The 21668-nt window shown below is 43.8% G+C and overlaps 1 protein-coding gene across 7 annotated transcripts in view; it reads right to left on the bottom strand.

Moving 5' to 3' along the window:
• CEP43 (centrosomal protein 43) overlaps positions 1 to 21668 on the bottom strand; it is a 252623-nt gene that overhangs the window by 207404 nt on the left and 23551 nt on the right. For all 7 annotated transcript variants that reach the window (XM_085611361.1, XM_085611359.1, XM_085611360.1 and 4 more), the window contains exons 3-4: positions 13655 to 13708; positions 11278 to 11332 (exon numbers count right to left, since the gene is read on the bottom strand). In XM_085611361.1, the coding sequence (XP_085467487.1) occupies positions 11278 to 11332; positions 13655 to 13708 (109 nt within the window). The remainder of the gene's footprint in view (positions 1 to 11277; positions 11333 to 13654; positions 13709 to 21668) is intronic.

The raw sequence follows: 21668 nt of genomic DNA, 5'->3' as shown, positions 1-21668 counted from the left end.
GATTTATCTTCTGGCAGGAGGAACAGTCGTTGACATCATTATCTGAACTAAGACCACAGGCAGTCATTGTGCGGATTAGTGATTGACATCTGGCCATCATATTCCCTGCAGGGCTTGAATGCGGATTTCCTCAGCGGAGACATAGTTTGCAACAACATTAATCCTACAAAAGACATAACTGCGACACTATTATAGAGCAGAAACAAAATATTTACGCGTCAAAGGCGTGGAAAAAAGGGAACGGACTGCAGCACGCGGACGAGTACTTCTTATGGCTGCGATGACACCAAGCAGAGTTGTGTGTGGAACCATAGTATTAGGACGTCCTCGTAGACGTGGGAGAGCTGTAAAGAAAAGATCCCGTGGAATGCTGGTGCACTCAGATTTTCAAAAGGCGAGGAATCCATAGGTAGATGTTCCATCAGAAGCATGCTGCATAAGAACATTAGAGCGAGACACAAGGGAGAGAGCCCGTAATAGCGGACAAAGAGGGTCATAGTTGTAAAGCAGTTCCCCATGTACTTCAATGCAAGCTCTCGAGTGGAAGCCAAGTTGATACCCAATTGCCAATAGCAATAGGGGAGAGATGAATACTTCACCAGGCTGAGCCAAGACGTGACTGACAAAGTTTTAAGCTAAAGGCTAAAATAGGCTGGACAATGAAAGCCAATGGCTGAAAGAGGAAGACCCAAAGCCAACCCTAAGCATATTCTAAGCCAGTGTCGTAACAAAACTTGCGGGGTCTGCCCTGCTAAATGTGTGGAAGAGGCCATCCCATGCTCTGAACCCATTTAGGAGCCCTCAGGCAAACAACTGTCACGCCTGAAGTGCAGAAAGTAAATGTTTCAACATCTGTTAAATACGTGAAGCTGGCTATTTTCTAACATTCAATGTTTTATTTCCCGTTTGACAAATGTAATGAGGAGCTCGGTAATAAGAAATATGTACTGACAGAATAATGGCAGGAGGAGCATTTAACAGAAATAGTGCCCTAGGAGTTGTCTTTCCCTTGGAAAGTGCATGAGCTGGGGTCACCTCACCTGGCACAAAAGAAAACAAAGATTTCCTTTATTAAGTGACTAACAAAGGGTCTTTAACCCGGTGCCTTCATAAAAAAGGCAATATGTTCAAGACTATTTGTAGAAAAGTGGCTTTCTGTTGCAGTAACCCCCCCCCCACTTTTTGCCAGACTACTGATGCACTTTTACTTGGTATGCCCTGGGTCCCTGCCAATCAGGTTCCCTGGGCCTGTGTTCTTTCCCCAAAACTAAACCCAATTGGCATCTCTGGCCACAAGTCAGTGGTACCCAGGGCACTGTGACCAGAGAAGGCCTCTAAGGGCTACAACACTTATTGTGCCACCCTTAGAGGTCCTATACCACTACACTCACACACTGCCTTTGAAGGCTGCGTGTTTTGGTGCAGAACAAAGTGAAGAGTCGACATGGCACACATCCCTATGTGTTATTCCTACAACCCACTGCCCTGGCATAGATCAGTCCCCCCTCTAGCTGGGTGCACTATGCCAGTGGTGAGGGTCGAGGTGCATGAGCCCTGTACCCCTACAGTGTCTAAGTCCATTCTTAGACATTGTAAGTGCAGTGGCTACACTGAAAACTGGGAAGTTTGGTGTCCAACTTCTCAGCACATTAAACCCACACTGATGCCAGTATGGGATTTAATGAAAAATGCACACCAGGGCATCGCTGAAAACTAAACCCACCTCTAGTGTCGCGACTGAATGGATGCTTAGGCTGCCATTAACAGACATGTTTCTGGACCCCTGGGTCGAAAGCCTGCTGCTCTCAGGGGCCTGAAACAATGCACATCATGGGACGAGGTGGCAAGTCTACTCCACCAGGATGGGCCGGGTTCACGAAGGGGAAGCCTTTGTGAGCTTCCACAGACCACTTGCTGCTTTCAGCAACTGGTCCCCACTGGTTCTGCCCCCCACTTTGGGCAGGAGAACCGGCGGGAAAAACAAGTGAGGGAGAGAGGTGTGCCCACCTCTGCCAACTCCACCCCTCAGGTGGGAGGGCGAGGTGAAGCACAACTCTGACTCCCCGCCATCTTGAGGATGGGGGGACCCAAACAACCAGGGACAGGACAGGCTTGTGCCCCCCTCCCACTGGAGAGTGGCACAATAGGGGGTGTACCCACCCCAGGGAAGAGACCCATTGGTCCGTGCCCTTTACCTACCTGAAACGCCCCTAAATCTAGAATTTAGGGGGCATCCTGAACCTTGCTTCCTCAGATCCAGAAACGACAAGAAAGAAAAGAAGAAGAAGGAGGACCGAACAGCCAGCTAACAAGAGGAAGACGTCCACTGACTTTGCCCCAGCCCTGCAGGCCCATCTCCCCTCGAACCTGCTCCTGCGAAATCCCGGTGTGTCCTGCAGCCAGAAACCTCAAAAACCCCGGAGGACCTGCCTGCCTTCACTTCCAAAGACTGCTTCTCCTGTCAACACCGGATTTGTTCAACAGCAACCTTTGGCAGCAGCCGGAGACCGCGAATCCAGCCCACTCTGCATCAGCCGAACCCGGCCCGAGCACGGGTGGAAAAACACAACGAGGAGGTCACCCCGGCAATCCGGACCCAAGATCCGTCAACTCCTGACCCACCTCCAGCCGACGCCTGCAGTCTAAATCCAGAAGACCCCCCTACCCGTGACCCCAAAAGGCACCCCTGCACCCGACGCCCCATGGCCATGTGTGCCCAAACCAACAGTGCCTATCGTTATAATTACATCCCTTTACCTTACATAATTTCTTCCTCCATCTTATACTTCTTTCTTCCCTTGGAACCTGCGTCCCTTCTCCCCGTCTTCCCCTCTCTTCCCCACGCTGTTGGTATATTCCTACTGTTGGCCGAGAGGCTACCTTAGAATGTTGAAGTGGACCTTCTGAAGAGAGCAGCTGTTTAGGCGAACTGTGGAGGTGGAATAAAGAGGTTCTTACTTGCAGCGGCGTTTTCTCATCATTGTAACACTGGCGACGAGAAGACTGCGTAAGGGAGCAGTGTCCACCTCCTTCCCTTCTGTGTATTCAAATTAGTCCTGCACTGAGGAACTTTAGCGTAACCTTGTGGCCCACAAGGTCAGGTACATTTGTTGATAAATGAAGAGTAGAGTGCTCAGTTCTACTGGGATTTAAGGACATCCATTGAACAGTGCAACGTATATTTTTGTGACTTTCATTATGAGAAGTTCCTGAAGTTATTTATGGTTCGCAACAACTTGAGAAGGAGAATTTAATCATAACTATTTAAGGCTCCCGCTGTATTTATAACGTATTTCACGGAAGTGCGCATTCAGTCAGCTGAGGATCGGAGGGGCTTTGAGTTGTTTTCCTCTTGAAGGCGGCTTCGAGAGTGGCGGTCTGCCAACATCGTTGAGGACTAGCTATCTCCGTGTTGGTCTGAGGGGAAAGCTGCGGACGAGCTAAAACGGAGATAGTATCTTTCTTCCGCGGACGTATATGCCTAGCCGTAGCCCGGCCTCAACGCCACGCCTCAAAATCTCAACGGCGCGTTTTCTTTGGGAGGCGTGTCAGGCTCTGGTATTTGTTTACACGGACTGTTAACCCCTTACTCTCTTCAAAATATTATTACTGTGTAAAGAATTTCTACAGTCTCAAAAGAAGTTTTACGAAGGATAAAAATAAATATAGCTGGCTACGAGATCATCAAGAGGAAGATTATTTTCTGCATTTCCTTTATCCACGATGACAGGCACACCTCTAATATCTTGGCAGCCTGTGAAATGCAAAAATTAGTGAAGTCCGCTTCAGAGGCTTTGGGAGTTTAGAGTCATTCATCGCAGGTCTACCGCGGTGACAGGCACACCATAATATATTTTCAGCATTGTGCATCCTTTGAGGATATTCATCTGGTCAGCCTGTTTGTTTCGGTGACAGACACTCTACTTCATATATATTATTGTGTTTGCTATTTTTTAGTTAAAAGAACGTCTAACTAAGTTGGGTGTTATTTTAACTCTTCACTTGTTCAGAGGGATTTTTGTTTTCATCAACCTTCCTGTTGTTAATTTATAACCAGCTTGCTATTGTTACGATGGCGGCTAGTATGGCTCAACCTTCTCCATATTTAAATGAGTTTTCTGAACCTAATTGCCCTTGGAAAGAATGGGAGAAAGCATATGAATCTTACTTAATAGCTATTGGGGGGAAAGATTTGGCCCAATTAGAAAACAACATATATTACTACACAACCTTGGTACTCATGGTAGAAAGATTTTTGATACCCTTCCAGACATTCCACAAGGTTCAAATTTAGCTGATGATCAATTGGATGTTTACCATTTGCCACTGTTAAAATTGAGGTTATACTTTGGAGATAAGGTGAATATTGTTCTTGAACGACACAAATTCTTTAGCAGGGTACAAGGGAAGCAGGAAAGTATTTCAAATTATGTTGCTGTGCTTAGGGGTTTGAGTGAGTTATGTGAATTCGGGGATCTTAAAGATTCCCTAATTAGAGATCAGATTGTTAGGTGTACCAACAACCCTAGAATCCAGGAAAAGCTACTACAGAAACAACCTAATCTCCAAAATGCTATAGAAATAGCAAAATCTATTGAACATACAGCGTTATGCATAAAAGAAATGAAAATCCCAACAACTAGTGAACAAGTGTCAGAAGTTGCTAAACTGGCCATAGAGGATACTGTATGCAAGGTCAAAGAGAAAAGCAATGAGCACCGACATAGTGATGATAATACCAAGCTTAAGTGTTCTCGTTGTGGCAGCAGCAACCACTTAGCTAATAGCCCTAATTGTCAAGCAAGATCATCTATTTGTAGAAAATGTAACAAAAAAGGGCACTTGGCTAGGTTATGCCACAGTAATTTAAAGAAACCCTCTGGTGGTAATGACGCACTTGAGAGTAAACAAGAATGTGTGAAGAAAAATGTTTTTCAGATTCATGATGGCAGTGGCGTCAATCAGATTAAGTACCCACAATGTGAGGTTGGTTTGAATGGTAAAATGATAAATATGTACGCAGATTCATGTTCACCATTTACTTTGCTAAATGTTTCTGACTTCAAGGAAATGGAGATTTGTCAGGAGGATGAGTTACAGGTGGCAGATATTTCCCCTAGCAGTTACACCAGGGATTCAATCCCCATAAAAGGGATGATGAGTACTCTAATCTCTTTCAAGGGCCGTTCTACCACAGAGAAGGTTTGCGTTGTCGAAGAAGGGTCAAACCTGTTGGGATGGCAACATCAGAAGGAATTAGGAATCAGGCTGGATCCTAACAATCCAGAACAGGTGCTTGTCATAGACCAGGAAGCATCAAGTAAGGAGATTTGTAGTAAATTCCCTGAAGTGTTTTCTAAAGAGTTAGGGCTCCTAAAACATTACCAGCACCGCATTAAACTGAAACTGAATGCTAAGCCCAAGGTACATAAAACCAGACCTATACCACACCTCATGTGGGAACCACTTAAAAAAGAATTAACCAAATTACAGAACTTAGGTATCATACATCCTATAGATTGCTCCGAATGGGTTGCCCCCATCGTGATTCCCAGGAAGGCCCAGGGAGAAGACATCAGATTATGCATTGATCTTAGAGATCTTAATGACAGCATAATAGTTAAAAGGCACCCATTGCCCCGCATACATGAAATACTCAGCACGATGGGCGAGGCAACATGCTTTAGTGTTCTAGATCTATCAATGGCATACCACCAGGTGGAATTGCACCCAGATTTGAGGGAACTTACGGCATTCACCACTCCTTTGGGCACATTCATGTTTTGCAGGATGCCTTTCGGTTTGGCATCGGCGGCCGCTGTATTTCAAAAAATTATGCAGCATGTTCTAGAGGGCATACCCAAGACTTTATGCTTCCAGGATGATGTCCTAATTTATGGTGCAACCACAGAGGAGCATAATAGGAATTTATTTCAAGTTATTTCTAAATTTAAGGAAGCTGGTCTTACACTCAAGGAAGAAAAATGTAAAATTGGGGTGACCGCAGTTGATTACCTTGGACACACCATCACAAAAGAAGGTTTCAAACCTAAAATGTGCCTGGTGGAAGCAGTAAAGAATGCTCCTGCTCCTACAAACAAACAAGAACTTTTATCCTTCTTAGGCTTAGCTGAGTACATGGGCAAATATGTTAAAAATGTTGAAGATCTCACTAGCAAGATCAGAGATCTTACTAAGAGTAACACACAATTCAAGTGGCAAGAAGAACACCAGGAAACTTTTGAAAAGTTAAAATCAGCTATACTCTCCACTCCATACCTGTGCAATTTTGATCCTAAAAGAAGGACAATACTCACTACAGATGCCAGTAATAAAGGTCTTGGTGCCACTCTGTCACAAGTAATTGATGGTTAAGAGCGCATAGTAGCATTTGCATCACGCACTCTTAGCAACTCTGAAAAAAACTACTCTGTACTTGAAAAGGAGGCCCTAACCTGCTTCTGGGCCATTAAACACTTCAAATTCTATTTATGGGGTATAAAATTTACTGCGCAAACTGACCACAAACCTCTCATATTTATGTTCAAACCGAAAGGGACTTTTAACAGCACCCCAAAAGTAGCAAGATGGGTGTTGGGTTTAAAGGGATTCTGTTTCAAGGTTGAATATGTTGCAGGAGAACACAACTTAGTTGCAGACTTCCTTTCGAGAGCACCCTTAAATGTGGAAGAACAGTTTGAAATCACAGAGTACCCAATCCTGGAAATACACTCATCCACCATAAGCACCGATGAATGGTGTGTTTGTCAGAACCAAGATATGATTTTGACTCAATTAAAGAACTACACGTTGCAGGGCTGGCTAGACACATATGATGAAGTCAACCAAGACATTAGAAAATATTGGGAGGTGAGACATGAAATTAATCTACACCAAGACCGAGTTTGGAGGAATGACAAGATTATACCACCATCAGGGTTGAGGGATAAAATCATCGACCTCGTTCATGAAGGACACCTGGGGCGTAGTTTGACTAAGTCCAGACTCAAGGAACGATATTGGTTCCCAGGAATGGATTCCTTGGTAGAGAATAAGGTAAAAAATTGCAATGTGTGCGCTAACAGTGACAAATCCAAGGTTACATATAAAGCACCGTTGTCTCCGGTATCTATACCTTGCAAACCATGGGACGAACTAGCCTTGGATATTATTGGTCCTATAAACAAAAAAGGAGTTAATAAGAGATTTGCATTTGTTTTGACAGATTACCATTCTCACTGGGTGGTCATCAGAATGGTTAATCAAACTAATACAGAAACACTTTTAAATTTCTTAAGAGACACATTTGCATCTGAAGGCATCCAATCAACCATTGTAACAGATAATGGGGTGCAATTCACTTCATCAGCCATGTCGTCATTCTTGTCTAAGTTAGGGATCAAACAGAATAAGACAGCTCTTTATTGTCCCAGGGCCAACGGCATGGTTGAAAGAGTCAACAGAATGGTCAAAGAACATATCCAACTTGCATGCTCTAACCTGTTGCCAGTGGAAAAAGTTTTGCAAGAAATGTTATGGGCATACCATACTACTCCTAATCAAATAACAGGCATCTCTCCATTTTCATCCCTCAGAGGGAAGAAACCTGGTACCAAATTCTTTCCTAATTGGATTGGTGGGGGAGAAAGTGTTGAGCATGATGAGGAAGAGAGGAGTAGAAGAGTTGTTGCCAACCAGAATAAATAAAAACATTACTATGATTTCAAAAAGGGTACAAAAGAACAGAAATGGGCAATTGGAGACTGGGTGTTAGTTAAAAGACCCACACGTAGTGGGGAGAGTGAATCAAAATTCTTTGAACCAATGAAGATTGTGGAGGTTAAGCAGAATACTGTCATTCTTGAGAATGGTCAATGCTGGAGCATAGATAGACTGACCAGATCCCCTGATCCTGTCTCGGAACACTTAATAGTCTCCCTTGTTCGTCCTTCTCAGCAACCATCCTGAGGAAAATAACAAGGAGGCAATTATCGGAACATTTTTCAGACTACCAGTTTTTGAATGGTTGTTAAGTTGGCTGTAATATTATTTGTATTTCCCCTTCTTTAAGGGGGAAGATGTGTTATAATTACATTCTTTTACCTTACATAATTTTTTCCTCCATCTTATACTTCTTTCTTCCCTTGGAACCTTCCTCCCTGTCTTCCCCTCTCTTCCCCACGCTGGTGGTATATTCCTACTGTTGGCCGAGAGGCTACCTTAGAATGTTGAAGTGGACCTTCTGAAGAGAGCAGCTGTTTAGGCGAACTGTGGAGGTGGAATAAAGAGGTTCTTACTTGCATCAGCGTTTTCTTATCATTGTAACACCTATCCAACCCTTAACTTCCCAACTTTCCTCTCGAAGTGGTGGTCGCACCCAGAAGTCCTTCATCTCCCTGCCTGCAGTGCTTTTGCAAACCGGAGGTTCTCTATTGAAATCAACAGGGCACCCGACGTCGAAACAGCACCCTGCACCCGGCTGCCCCAGTGCCGCTGAGGGTGCACCTTTTGTGCTACTTTGTTTCCCCATTTGCCCTGACCTAAACCCTAGGAGCTTTGCTCTCACAACCCAGTGGCCTGCTTGCCAGCAGCCACCAACTAGAGGCCCCCTATCCCCCTTTGGATAACATTGGGCCTCAACACTCTGCACCCCGCCGCCCTAGTGGTGCTGAGGGTGCAACAAGAGTGCATCACTTACCCTGGGGGACCCCGGAGTCTAACCCCAGAACCTTAACTCCCACAGTCGATAACTTACCTGTGAACTGATAACCTGTTTTTCCTCCATAGGATAACATTGACAATTTTCTTCCAAAAAGTTTTGAAGTGTGGAGTTTTGAAATCTAAAAATATTTTTTCAAAATTGCACGAATAACCAAAACGTATTTACTTACCTGTTTGCAGGAAATGTCCCAGAGCTTAATCTAGGTATCCAGCACTGATTTAGAGCAGTAACGTAAAAAGTAACTTACCTGTAATTTACTGAAAAAGCCTATTCATTTCAATGTACTGTATTTGCCAAGTATTGCAACCTACTGCATCCCCTGTAAATCAAACAAAGTACATTTCCTATTGTATTTTCAAACTGTTCGACATTCAGCAACTTATTACTGTAAAGTATTTAATGCTTACCTGTGCCAGGCTTTCTTGGTTCTAAAAATAAAACAGTATATTTTGTATACAAAAACAATTGGCCTAGAGTTCAGTTATTGAGTGTGTGAATTCATTTGCTGACTGAGTGTGTACATCAAATGCTTAACACTGTCCTCTGATACTGCCTTACTGCCTCGACCACTCTACCACAAAAAATAAAGAGTAAGGTTCTATCTAACTTTAACCTCTGCCTACCTCTGGGGTCACCTGGACTCTATAAACACTATACCTCATTTTGGTGTAGTATATAAAGAGCCAGTTTCCTACACTATTGTTTGCTAATGACAAACAAAGTGCATCAAGGGGTTACAATAGGTATGTCCAACTGATTTAGTAATAGTGATTGGCTTGATGATAAAAACATGCAAGTCCTGCTGATGTTGTGCATTCTAAAAATTATTTTAGCTTACTACAATTTTTTACAATACATTTAGCTCCATTCCCATAAAGTATTAATTCTTACACTTGCATTCCATTACCTATATATTGCTAAACAGAACATCTTTTACCCGGGTGATCTAGGTTTTCAATTCTGTGACCTGGCTCGATGATTTCACTATATGCAGCCAGCATCTTGCACTTCTAGTATTATGCACCTAGACTGAGTGAGCAAAGTTAGTTGTAGGAGCTGCAAACTGATATAAGTATGCATCTTAAAAAACAGTTGACATTACCAAATATTTTTCCGAGTATGTAGGAATTAACATTTCTTTGAGTTCACAACCTCTTCACTCAGACAGAGGTTATTTTAAAAAGGAAATTGAAATTTTAGTTTCAAATCTTTCTTGTAAAGTTTCAAGTGATCTTCACAACGGTCTTCTTAGTCATAATCCTTCAGATATTCAATTACCCTGCTCCTTGGATAGGCTAGATTTTAGGATTATAACTAGCGCCTCTACTGTGCAAAGCAGCAGCCTTGCTGCTAAGGTAAACCACCATCAGAATAATTCAAGTGAATGACCCATATTACTGTACTGCAGGCTGGTGATCCACTGCCAGCATATTAGAGTGCTACTACGTCAGCATGAAACGAGGAACACAATGTCTTAAACATTAAAAAGAACGGACAATACAATCTAAAGGAATACAAAACTAAGCCAACATTTCAAACGAAGGAGCTGGAAAGAACTTAACAGATAACAAATATTTGCTGATGCAATCCACAAATTTGTATAAACATGAAAGCGTGAATGTCATTTGAGATATGAAATGTAGTAATGTTGGTCATAAAGCTGTGACTGAATATCAGCAAAGCAGAACTATGGAGCCTAATTATTGCTTTTGTTTTATTAAGGTGTTATCATGGACTGTGATCAGCAGGGGGCCAATACTCTCTTAAAATATAATTCTAATACAAAAGCCAATATGCATGCACAAACAAATTCACCACACACCTAAGTTGGAACCGATTCCAAGGTAGTAGTCTTTGCTCCCCCTTACTCATTTATGGATAAACTTAATATGATCTTTGAGAATAGTTTATATGCTTGATCATCTCAGTTACTCATCTGATGATCTGAGAATTTCCCATTTAGCTAGCCTACATGTTGCCTTCTCCACCATCAATTCAGTTCCCCTTACTCTATCTAGTTTTACATAATATTTTACAATTCTTATACAAGTCCAATGTTTCTTGTAATTCAAAGAGGCCCTTCCTATAGAACTATGTATTTTACTTTTTCCACCACTTCAAGGAAATCTTGTAATTAATTTTTGTGGACACATACCACATTATCTGTGCATAACTCTCATTGGTCAGAAACATTACTCTATACTTGCTTTGTACAGGAACTTTTTATTTGTAATCTACTCATTTACTGTGTTACAGGTTTATTAGGAATTTGATGTTACTATGAACTGGATAGGATGGAAGGAAAACACCCACTAGCGGAATGCAAATTTCATACACATTGTGTCTGGTGCTTTCTTTCTATATATGGAGTAGCTTGCTGTGATTTTCAATAAACTTTTTTTTACATCTTCTAACTACTTTATGGCAAAGAAACAAGAATATCTTACTAACCCACAGTCAAAAGTATACCGGCTGTCCACTACACTAATGTTTGAAGTTAACTTTTTAGCTCACAGCTGGTAACAAAGCCTCTCCTAAAAACTTGCAGACCTTACCTTCTTTTGTATTTAAAAACTTCTTCAAGCTTTCGTTGACAAGAGGAGTTTTGTTCTGTTGGAAAATTAAAAACATGTTGTTAATTAGAGAAAGAGACAATTACGGCCAGAGAGCACCACAGTGTGGAAACCATAGCCTCAAGCACACATTTAATACCAATGTAAATGGACTCTTCCTATCAACTTCTATTTCAACTTGGATGTAATTTTATACATCACTAAGGAAAATGACCTACAGTTGCATACACCAATATCTAGTGCAAACAAGCGGATGGAACAACTTTTACCAAAACATGCAAGTGCCGTGTCACTCTTTTAGGCATTATCATTGTTTGATCTATCACCTACTCTGTCGAGTCTACTGACGTCATTCGAAAGGGACTTCAGTTTTACCAATACCAACTAATGACGTTTTTGTAACACAAAAACTGTAAACAAAAAAGGGTGCATACCATCTTCACAGTAGATGGCATAATGATAAATTATGAGGGAATCAATGATGGAAACAGAACAAATGTTTGAAAAGACAGGTGTGGTGTCTACCCTAAATATTTTGATTATTGCCTCGCACATTGATCATCGTGCTATTCTGAAGCACAAGATTTGCAACAAAAAAATAATCTAAGCTTCAGCTCTTCAACTACCTAAATAAAACTGCCCTAAAACGCCATTAGAATGTACATACACTTATCATTAGTTTCCATGGAGACGAGTGGGGCCCTGTGGCTGCAAAGATGGGATACATGAAAGAGGGGTAGTAGCAGAATTGGCTTATGGCTGCGGTTAAAGTTTCTAATTTTATAATGAATTGGAGGTGAAATATGCCTACACCTTTCTTTTGCCTGGCCCTCCTATCCACCTCAAAAAACAGAACAAGAGAAAAACACAGACGAAGGGAGAGGAAGAAAGAGACCAACAGACACCTTAGGTACAGAGGTGATGAAGACAGTAGAACACAAAGGCAGAAAGATGAGGATAAGTGAGACAGCCAAGGGAATTAAGTGGGCCAAATGCACATCAAAGGCCCAAAGTCAATAGAAGCATAAGCATAAAGGGTCCTTAGTTTAGCGAGATAGACATCAAAGGCACAAGTTTACAAGAGAAAAACTATTGGAGAACTGAGATGCAGTGAGGTTCGGGGAGAGGAACATAAGTCATGTAAATATGGAAGAGACAAATTGAACACTCAGGGTGCGGAATTTTCACTAAAACCTACTTGGCCATAGGGCCAGATGTTTCAGAAATCTACTTACCTGTGTAAAACAAAAAATCTAATTGTTCCATTTGGTTCCATGTAATGGTATGGCAAATAGTAGCAGTTTTCGCATTATATTAGAGTACTGATATCTCCAGCGTTTATGTCATGTGTTGGGTTGCAGCAAGCCTCCGATTATGCCACCTCTGATTATAACTGATTCTGAATAGGTAATGGTTCTACTTATTTCAAATATTTGGAGGTCCTGTTTATGCAGAAGCCTCATTTATGTATGGGTTCCGTTTATGGGAGCTTTCCGATTATGGGAGGACTCTGAATAACACAGCCCTATCATTATTCAAGAGTGCTCATTTTAGCCCAGTTCTGAATAAATCCATGTTCTTTTTACTTAAAAAATGTGAGACTAAACCAAGCACTATATCAGTGACAGGACATTTGCATTTTACAGGTATATGAAGATACTAACTTCTACTTTTTTTATCATATGTCTGGGGAAAAAGTGCTGACTTACAAAATACAGCGCAGCACAAAATGCTCAAATAAATAAACAAAATATGATTCTTTCTTCTCTTTACTCACCGTACTTGTTCTGTCCTAAAACGCCTCTCGTCCCCAAATACTGAGAAGCAGCCTAAGAGATGCTTAAGTGCCATATAATAATATAAAACAACATTTATTCCCTTTTTACCACTTCACATACTCTTATTCCTGTTCCTCCATGTTGCCCACTCCCTCTCCTTCTATCCTTTTCCTTCCATGACAAATCCTTCCTCAACAGCAGCCTCAGTAAGCACTATGCAAGCAAGAAACAGAACATACAAATCAATATATCAACAAAAGATCCTACTGTGTGCAGCTTCACAACTTTATACAGGCCCTGTACACCGCATGCAAGAAGTTCACAAGCAGAAGACTGCATTTTTGGGGCATAGAAATGATGCATGGGAGTGGGTGAGATGAGAACACCAGCTGATTAACAGCTGTCACTTCATCTCACGATTTGAGAAATACACAAGCCACCAACTTGTGACTAAAGCAAAACAAAGAACACACTATCCAATAGCCATTCTAGGTTTGAGGAGCATCAGTAAATAAAAAGAGGCTTGCTCCATAGTCCTGTGGTGATAGGTCAAACAAAGACTTGCAATGTGAACTGCTTACCTCTACCTTTTCCTGTTCTTCCAAAGCCAAAAATACAGCAGCACGGAGCTCCGCCTAATTAAGAAAAAAAAAAGTAGACAGAATGAATTAAGTGGGAAAATGATCCCCAAGAAACACAGACAAGCTGGCAGTGGATGAACAATGATCACTTTTATGGCACACCATACTTAACAGAAGTTCTGAAATAGAGGCAAAAGTCCTTTTCCAGTGTGAATTGTTTATATTCTCCTTTAACTTGCCTACAATTTCCCCACAGGTATGTGCATGCCTATTGAGGTAAAAGCAGCTGAAACCTTTATTAATATTTACCACCAAATTTCTCAACAGCTTTGTGCAAACTACATGTCTCTTGAGTTCTGATGTCCTATAATCAGTACTGCTCTGGTTCTTCCACAAACCTTTTCTTAAGAGACTGGGCAGGAATTAGAGTGTGACTGGGTAACTGCTCTGCCACAGTAACAGACATCCCTTCCTACTACCAAACATTTGAGATCAAATCAGGATGCATGAATCACATAGTTGTACACTATGTTTAAGTTCTGGTTGCCATATGTATGGTCTCACAACTGACACTTTCCAAGGATTTCAAGTCTAACACATGAATATCAACACAAAGACCTTAAGAATGGTGTATCAAATTATTTTTCAGAAATGTCTTAAGATGCGCCTTTTTGATTTAGAGGGTTCTAGTTGCTATGCATCTACCTCCCAATGTCAAATTTGCCTAGAATTTGGACGCCCGTTTCATCAATAATGCAAAAAGTCAAATTACACTGATAAGTGTAACAATCCTCCTGCCACAATTTCTCTATAAGATACTGGGACTGAGTGAACAATTTTACTTAACTTGTCCATTGGGACACAACTGCCTGCACGAAATCAGTCCATTCAATTTGAGAGCTGCAAAAGACTCTGAGGCACTGTGTTGCTGTAGTTCTTTAGGTGGAAGACAGATTTTCTCCATTTCAACTGAGCAAACCATGTAGTTTGACTCTACTGGGACTTCTGATCCCAGAGACAAGCCTGTCTGGAGCGAAGCACCTCTCACCCCCACCAACTTGGAAAAACAGATGGTGCCTTCCTGAGCTAAAACACGCCTGAATGTCGTGTTGTGCCAGTAGAGAGGGTTGAAAGGACAGTTTAAATAGTCAGTGTTGTGAACCGTGTAAAGAAGCTTTTTCTACATTTCGGGAGGGACTGTGATAACCTACTGCAAGAGAGCTACACATAAAAAAAACTCCAGGGACAGCATCCTCTAGCTGTAGGTTTAAGTCAGAATGAAAAAAACTCCTTTGTGGCTTCCAATAGCTAGATGGACCCATTCACAGAACCTAGATTATGGGGAAACCTTCTGGTGCTCCTGGCATTTTCTGAATAAAAGCAGAGCACTGGATTTTTTAAGTCTGAATGAGCAAAGAAAGTGCCTAACATTATAGACAATAATAACTTGTCCAGTAAATATGTGAATGGGGTATGGGGCAATGGCATTGGTGTGATTCTAATGACATGGTGGTATGTTTGTTGTATGTGGCAACTAATGAGAATTTGCCTAGCTGTAGTGCTGGTAGGATTATGCCTTCTTCCTTCGCTTTATTTTCACAGCAGCATATTTTCAAACACTTATAACAACTACATTTCCCATGAACAATAGGGAAAGTAAAAGTCTCAAACAGGAGTCCTTCCTCTCTGTCCGCACTCCAGTTGGCCAGCATAGTCCCTCCACGCTGTTTCCTCTTCCTATTTCTTTGCGCGAACCATTCGTCAGATTTCACACTTCTTGTTTGGAACCATCATTTCCTGCAAAACAGGTAGTGTCAGGGACTAAGCTGGAACCAATTGCAGAATAGCACAAGCAAAAATAACACATGACTAACGTTCACATCTCATTACCACAGTTCGAAAAACCCATGAATGCCTTATTTACATTGGAGTGGGAAGCGCCCACATCTGCAGAGGTCATCGGGCAGGATAATCCTCACCTCCGTGTCCTTAATAGAATTGGAACTTACAAGCACTACAGCTAGGCAAATTCTCATTCTATGTCAAGACCGGAGGCTCAGATTATGCCAGTTCAAAGTTTGTCGACTACTAGACTTGCCACCTCCAGAACTGGTTTGAAATAAAACCTCTTAAAGGTGGAGTCAGAGGACCTATCGGCTGCGCGCATCAGATCTTCCAGACGCGCACCTAGGGAAAAAGCCTTAGAGGCCATCGCTCCTTTCACCGAATGAGCGCCAAACTGCTTTGCATCAATACCCGCCTCCTGCATAACCCAACGCACCCATCTTGTGATGGTCAGGGACGAGACTGCTCTGAACGATTTACGTAGCGCAATGAGCTGCTTCTCACCCCGAGGGCGAGTTTCCTCAGTTAGATCTTCGCAAGCACGGAGGCACCGCACTACACACAGTTTAGGGGAATCTGGAAACGCTGGGTACGAAATGACCCTAGTATTAGTCTTGGTCTTTCTACTTACCGTGAACGATACCCCATCCGGGGAAAACACTCTGGCTGAGATGTCCAAGGCCCTCATGTCAGAGACACGACATCACAAGACCAGGCATATCAGCATGGCCAATTTGGCAGTTACCTCTTTAAAAGGACAAAAATATGTTCGGTTGCCAAGAAAGAAAAAGATTCAGCACCCGGTTAATGTCCCACAGGACGGAGTACCGAGGCTCCGGTGGGAGGGAGAGGAAAATCCCTCGGAGAAGCTGGCAAACCAATGGATGTTCGCCCACCGTAGAGCCCGGTACCATAATATGACAGGCTGAAATCGCAGAGCGGAAGGAATTGATTGACCTATAGGCCAGACCCTCCTCTGCCAGACTCACCAGAAAGTTAAGGATGTGGAATACATTTGCCCCCACGGGATCGACACTCCGTCGCACAAACTAACTACGCCATCTGTGCCAGGCTGAGCGGTATCTCTTAGTCGTGCTGCCCGCCCATGCCTTGGTGAGCAAGTCCTCAGCCTTTCTCGAAAGGCCTGGGAGCGATCAGCGACGCCTGAGATCCACCAAGCCATCATCCTCAACGTTCCATCCGCTACCAGCTGATGGGAAACGAGATCGGTCCCTTGTGAAACCGGGAGGGTAAAGACCTTTCTGATGTTTGACTGGGCCCTGTCCAGAGAGGTGAAAGTCGCCACAAACTTTTCCAACTCCTTGACGAACAGGTCGCCAAATTAGCCCCCCCCCCCGGGCCACAGCGCCTGCCTCCGAGGAAGCCAGGTCGCCCAACTTGGGGGTGCACCTTAATTAAAAGGGACCACATCCTCTCCGTAGAGAGTGCGCAATTTGCATTACAAATAAACACAATCGCACGCTGCACCCAGCTGGAGAGAACCTCCAGGGAAATAAGGGCACCTGACACCTTGGCCTCTTCGGCCATGTCTAGAATTTTGGTGACAGGCCCCACTGCATCTAGCACTTTATCCTGGCACGTATGCCAGGAGCGGTCAATACCCTTCTTAGGGTCCTGTACGAATTTCGCTAGGAAGGTTGCCATCTTGGGGTCAATCTTGGGTGTTAATGCAACCTTACCCTCCAAACTAGGGCGGGGGCACTCTGCCCGTAGGCAGTTACGAGCGTCCTTGTCCATAGGCTTGCATCATACTGGACTACTTCTTTCCCGGGAACCCAAACTGAAGACCTGGGGTGGACAATGTCGTCCGGATCCATTATATCGGAAGCCCCCACTGAGGCAGGAGTGGGTGTCAGGAGCCAAGACCTAGAGGAGCCCGCTTCCTCAACCGTGTCCCCGTGGGAGTTACCATTATCAAAGGGGTCCGGAGAAGAGGTACCGGAGACGTTGGGGTGCAGTCTGCGAGGGCGTCGGGTCAGGCTGCGGGGGCACCGGCGCCAAAACCACCTGCTTCAGGCAGGCAAAGGCATCTACATCTACCCCCTGAGGACATGGTTTCTTAGCAGAGGGGGAACCAGTAGGTTGAGGCATAGGAGGGGGCTTAGGGGCAGTTGGCGTAGGAGCAGCCCACTTGGCGCATTCCTATCTGCGCAGACAGGCGTTGCTCCAAAGGCTCCATGGCCTGGTTGACAGCCCTATAGATGGAGTCATCCACCGCCTGGTAAAAGTCATCATCCCAGGGGAGGTACGCTAAGGGATCCTCCTCCTGGTACTGATCTTGCTCCGACTGCATGACTTAGGTAAGCACAGGTACAGTATTAGGAGCACAGGCAGCTTTGTGCTGAAAGCACCAATTTGAAGGCACTATAGGTGCTCTATTTGCAAATTGGGAGGGAGCCCAGACAAATCAGGGGTGGCCAATGGCACACAATTAATGGGCAGAGCCCTAGGGACACACCAGCCCTCTGTTCACAAGGCAGCCACCCGGGACAGTGTGCCACAGGCACCACAAGACACGGTGCAATTGCGACCCCGTAGGGTGTTCAGAAAAGCAATACAGAACTTCAATGGGGCGTTCACAGGTAAATTGGGAAGATACAGACCCCACCGGGCGTAAACCGGATTGCAGGAGGCAAGGCTGAGCTCTCACCGGACAGCACTCGTCAGGACTCTATTGCCAGTGCTTGACTCGTGCTGCCCATAGAGTGCACTGCGCCCCCTGGCGGCAGGAGGACTACACCGCACCCCATAGCGAAACAGTAACGTAAGGTACATTTAAAATGTCCCATGACTAAAGGGAATCTGTAGAAAACAGAAAATTACACAAGCGCTAGCCAAACGTCACCAAATTAGCCAGATTACACCCCCAGAACAGGAGAAGCAAAAGAAAAATCGACTTAGCTGCTGCTGAGCAGCGAAGAAAGAGAAGAAGAGGAAACAGCGTGGAGGGACCATGCTGGCTGACTGGAGTGCGAACAGAGAGTAAGGACTCCTGTTTGAGACTTTTACTTTCCCTATTGTTCATGGGAAATGTAGTTGTTATAAGTGTTTGAAAATATGCTGCTGTGAAAATAAAGCGAAGGAAGAAAGCATAATCTGAGCCTCCGGTCCTGACATAGAATGAAGAAGGCATAATCTAAGCCTCCGGTCCTGCCATAGAATGGCACTGTATCTGTGTTATGTTCTTGAGGGCTAAAAACGTAATTAAAAAAATTACTAAAATAAAAACATTGTAGACAATAAGATTCTCAGCAGTATCCAGGAATGTAGTATCAAAATTGGCCCACAAGAAGGTTAAACATCAGAGTCCTTCACAGAATAAAAACAATTTAAAAGACTAAGGCAGAAAATTATTTAACCAAAATACCACACAAGAATGTTGAGAGAAATCACAAAGTCTTAGGGACTCTTCATGAGTGAGAGGATGAGCTGTGTGTCGTCGGCGTAGGATACGATGCAGAGTCCATACTGACGATGGCGGCTAGGGGGGCCATGGAGATGTTGAAGAGCGTGGGGCTGAGAGATGATCCCTGGGGAACTCCGCAGTTGATTTCCGTGGGTTCGGAGAGGAAGGGAGGGAGTTGGATCCTCTGGGTTGTGCCAGAGAGGAAGGATTGGATCCAGTTGAGGGTGGCTCCTTGTATCCCCGCGTCGTGAAGTCTGGCTTTGAGTGTGCGATGTGAGACGGTTTCGAAGGCTGCGGAGAGGTCTAGAAGGATGAGTGCTGCAGTGTGTCCCTGGTCGAGTAGCATGCGATGTCGTCAGTGGCGGCGAGGAGGGCGGACTTAGTGCTGTGGTTGCTGCGGAATCTAGACTGAGAGGCGTCTAGGATGGAGTTCTCTTCGATGAAGGCGGTCAGCTGGGCGTTTACGAGTCTCTCGGTGACCTTGGCTGCAAAGGGGAGTAGAGAGATGGGCTTTTCCAGGTCCGTAGGGTCGGCCGTAGGTTTCTTGAGAAGGGGTTTCACCTCCGCCCGTTTCCAGTCGTCTAGGCAGATGCCAGATCTGAGGGAGGCGTTGATGGTCCGTCTGAGTTCGAGTGCGATGGCGGCCTTGTGGAATATGTGAAGGGGGCAGGGGCCTGTTGGGGTTCCTGAGTGGATTTTCTTCATGGTTGCGGTGATGAGTTTGATGGGAGCGGGATCCCAGGTAGTGATGGTCGGCTTCTCGGCGGTGGTGGTGGGTAGGGGGCTAATGTCTGGCACTGGTTCGCTGAGGTTGTCGTAGAGGACCTAGATCTTCAGGTGGAAGTAGGAGCTGAGCTTGTCGCAGAGTTCCTGGGACGCTGTGACGTCCGTGGCTTCGCTGGTGGGTTTTGCAAACTGCTGTATGACGTTGAACAGTTCCTTGGTGTTGGTCGTGTTGGTCTGGACTTTGTCTCTTATGAAGGTCCTCATAAAATACTTTTTGGGACCCATCTTAGACTTGTGGGGTAGACCAAAGTATGTAATTGGTCTTATAGGCTAATACTCCAAATGGCCAGAAGTTGAAGTGTGTGATAATGCTGATGAAAAAACAGTGGTATCCACCTTGGGTTAAATATTTTTGAGGAAGGGGATTCTCACATCTTTAAGTGACAATGGACCACAAATTACTGCTGACAAGTTGTTGAAATTTTTGTCTAGGTATGGTATTAGAGGAATGTGCACCCAGATATATCATCCAGTGGGAAATGGAGCCGTAGAATGGTCCAATACAGTGGTTATGGGATGTGTGCAGGCCGCCATTAATGCTGGGCTTGACTGAGAGAAGGAGTTAGGGAGCATGGTGTGGGTCTACAAAATCACTCCTACAGTAATGGGTAACAGTACATTCAGGATTTTAAGAGGTAAAGAACCATTTACCAAGGACAATACTGCGTAGATGAAGATGAAGCTATGTAGCAAATGATCCCCCTCTGTGGTCAAAAGTAACTTGTTAAGAGTGCAAGAAGTGTATACAAAATATTACAAGAAGAAAAATGGTGTGAAAGATGTTTACTTGAAGCCAGGTGACTGAGTAAAAGTCAAACTGGGGTTTAGAACCAAGAAAGGTTGTCATGGCCTTTTCAAGTGAAAGAAGTTTATTCTAGGTCAGCACTGTTAAATAATTGAAAGATTTGGCATAGTGGGAGAAAGTCTAGACGTAATAAAGTTCTGACTTGGAAAGCCGAGTCTTGACAGGTGTGTGGAACTTACTGAGGGGATTTGGAATGATGATGAATGGGATCCAAATTGCCCAAGATTGTCCGAGAGTGCTGGAACTGACAGAGAGGAAGAGTCATCCAACAATGCGCGCGGAAATACTGAGAATACCAATTCGAACACAGAGAGAGGAAGTACTGGGAATGCTGATAATTCATTGCCAGAGTTTGCTCGTTTAAGAGATGAGAGAATGAATGCTAGCGGTGATGTTGGTGGCGTTTCTGCTAAATCAGGAGTTTACAATCGGGTGGGGAGATGGACTGCTTTACCAAAACAGTGTCACGATTTTGTAATGTAATGGGGTGATATCTTGAAAACACTTTTGTACTGTATGTTTCAACTTCATTAATTTATAGCATGCTATAAAGATAGTGCATATTGTTGTGTGTCTTATTTGCATCTTGTTACTTGTCTAATTATGATCTCAGTTTGCATATGCTATTTTGTGTTTTTTCCTTAGTCCTTTTAAGGTCATTATTATATGCTTTTGAGGTTAAATTCTAATGTGAACTGTAAGAAGGGAGGATGTGTGATATCCAGGCTAGCAGGTTACCATAGATGTAGTTCTAGAATGTTCGGAGGAATGGCAGTTAGAGGAGGGGGGGGGGGCTGTGCCCAAGCTTGCTCTATAACAAAAGGTAGGTCTTACATGTTAACTGCCGGTCTCGTCACTACAGAAGCAGCTGTCCACAGTTCGGCTCCATCGGCTATGCTTGGCTAGGGCCTCAAACCTGATCTTTCAGCACGAAACGCTGAACTAATAACCCGAGGAAAACGGGGGTACAGCAGAAAACAAACATATAGTTTGGTTAGCTGGTGAAACAATGTTGGAATGCACTCTGCTTCAACTATCATGAAGGTCATCTGAGTGGAAACGTAAAAACAGGACATATGTCTCAAACTGCGACAGCATTTTAATTGGCTGTTAGAGTTGACAGATTATTATCAAAGTCATTAACGGTCGGT

Source organism: Triturus cristatus, chromosome 6, assembly GCF_964204655.1.
Source record: "Triturus cristatus chromosome 6, aTriCri1.1, whole genome shotgun sequence".
Classification (NCBI taxonomy): Eukaryota; Metazoa; Chordata; class Amphibia; order Caudata; family Salamandridae; genus Triturus; species Triturus cristatus.
Note: the sequence above shows the minus strand (reverse complement) of the source record. Positions and strands in the feature narration are given on the sequence as shown.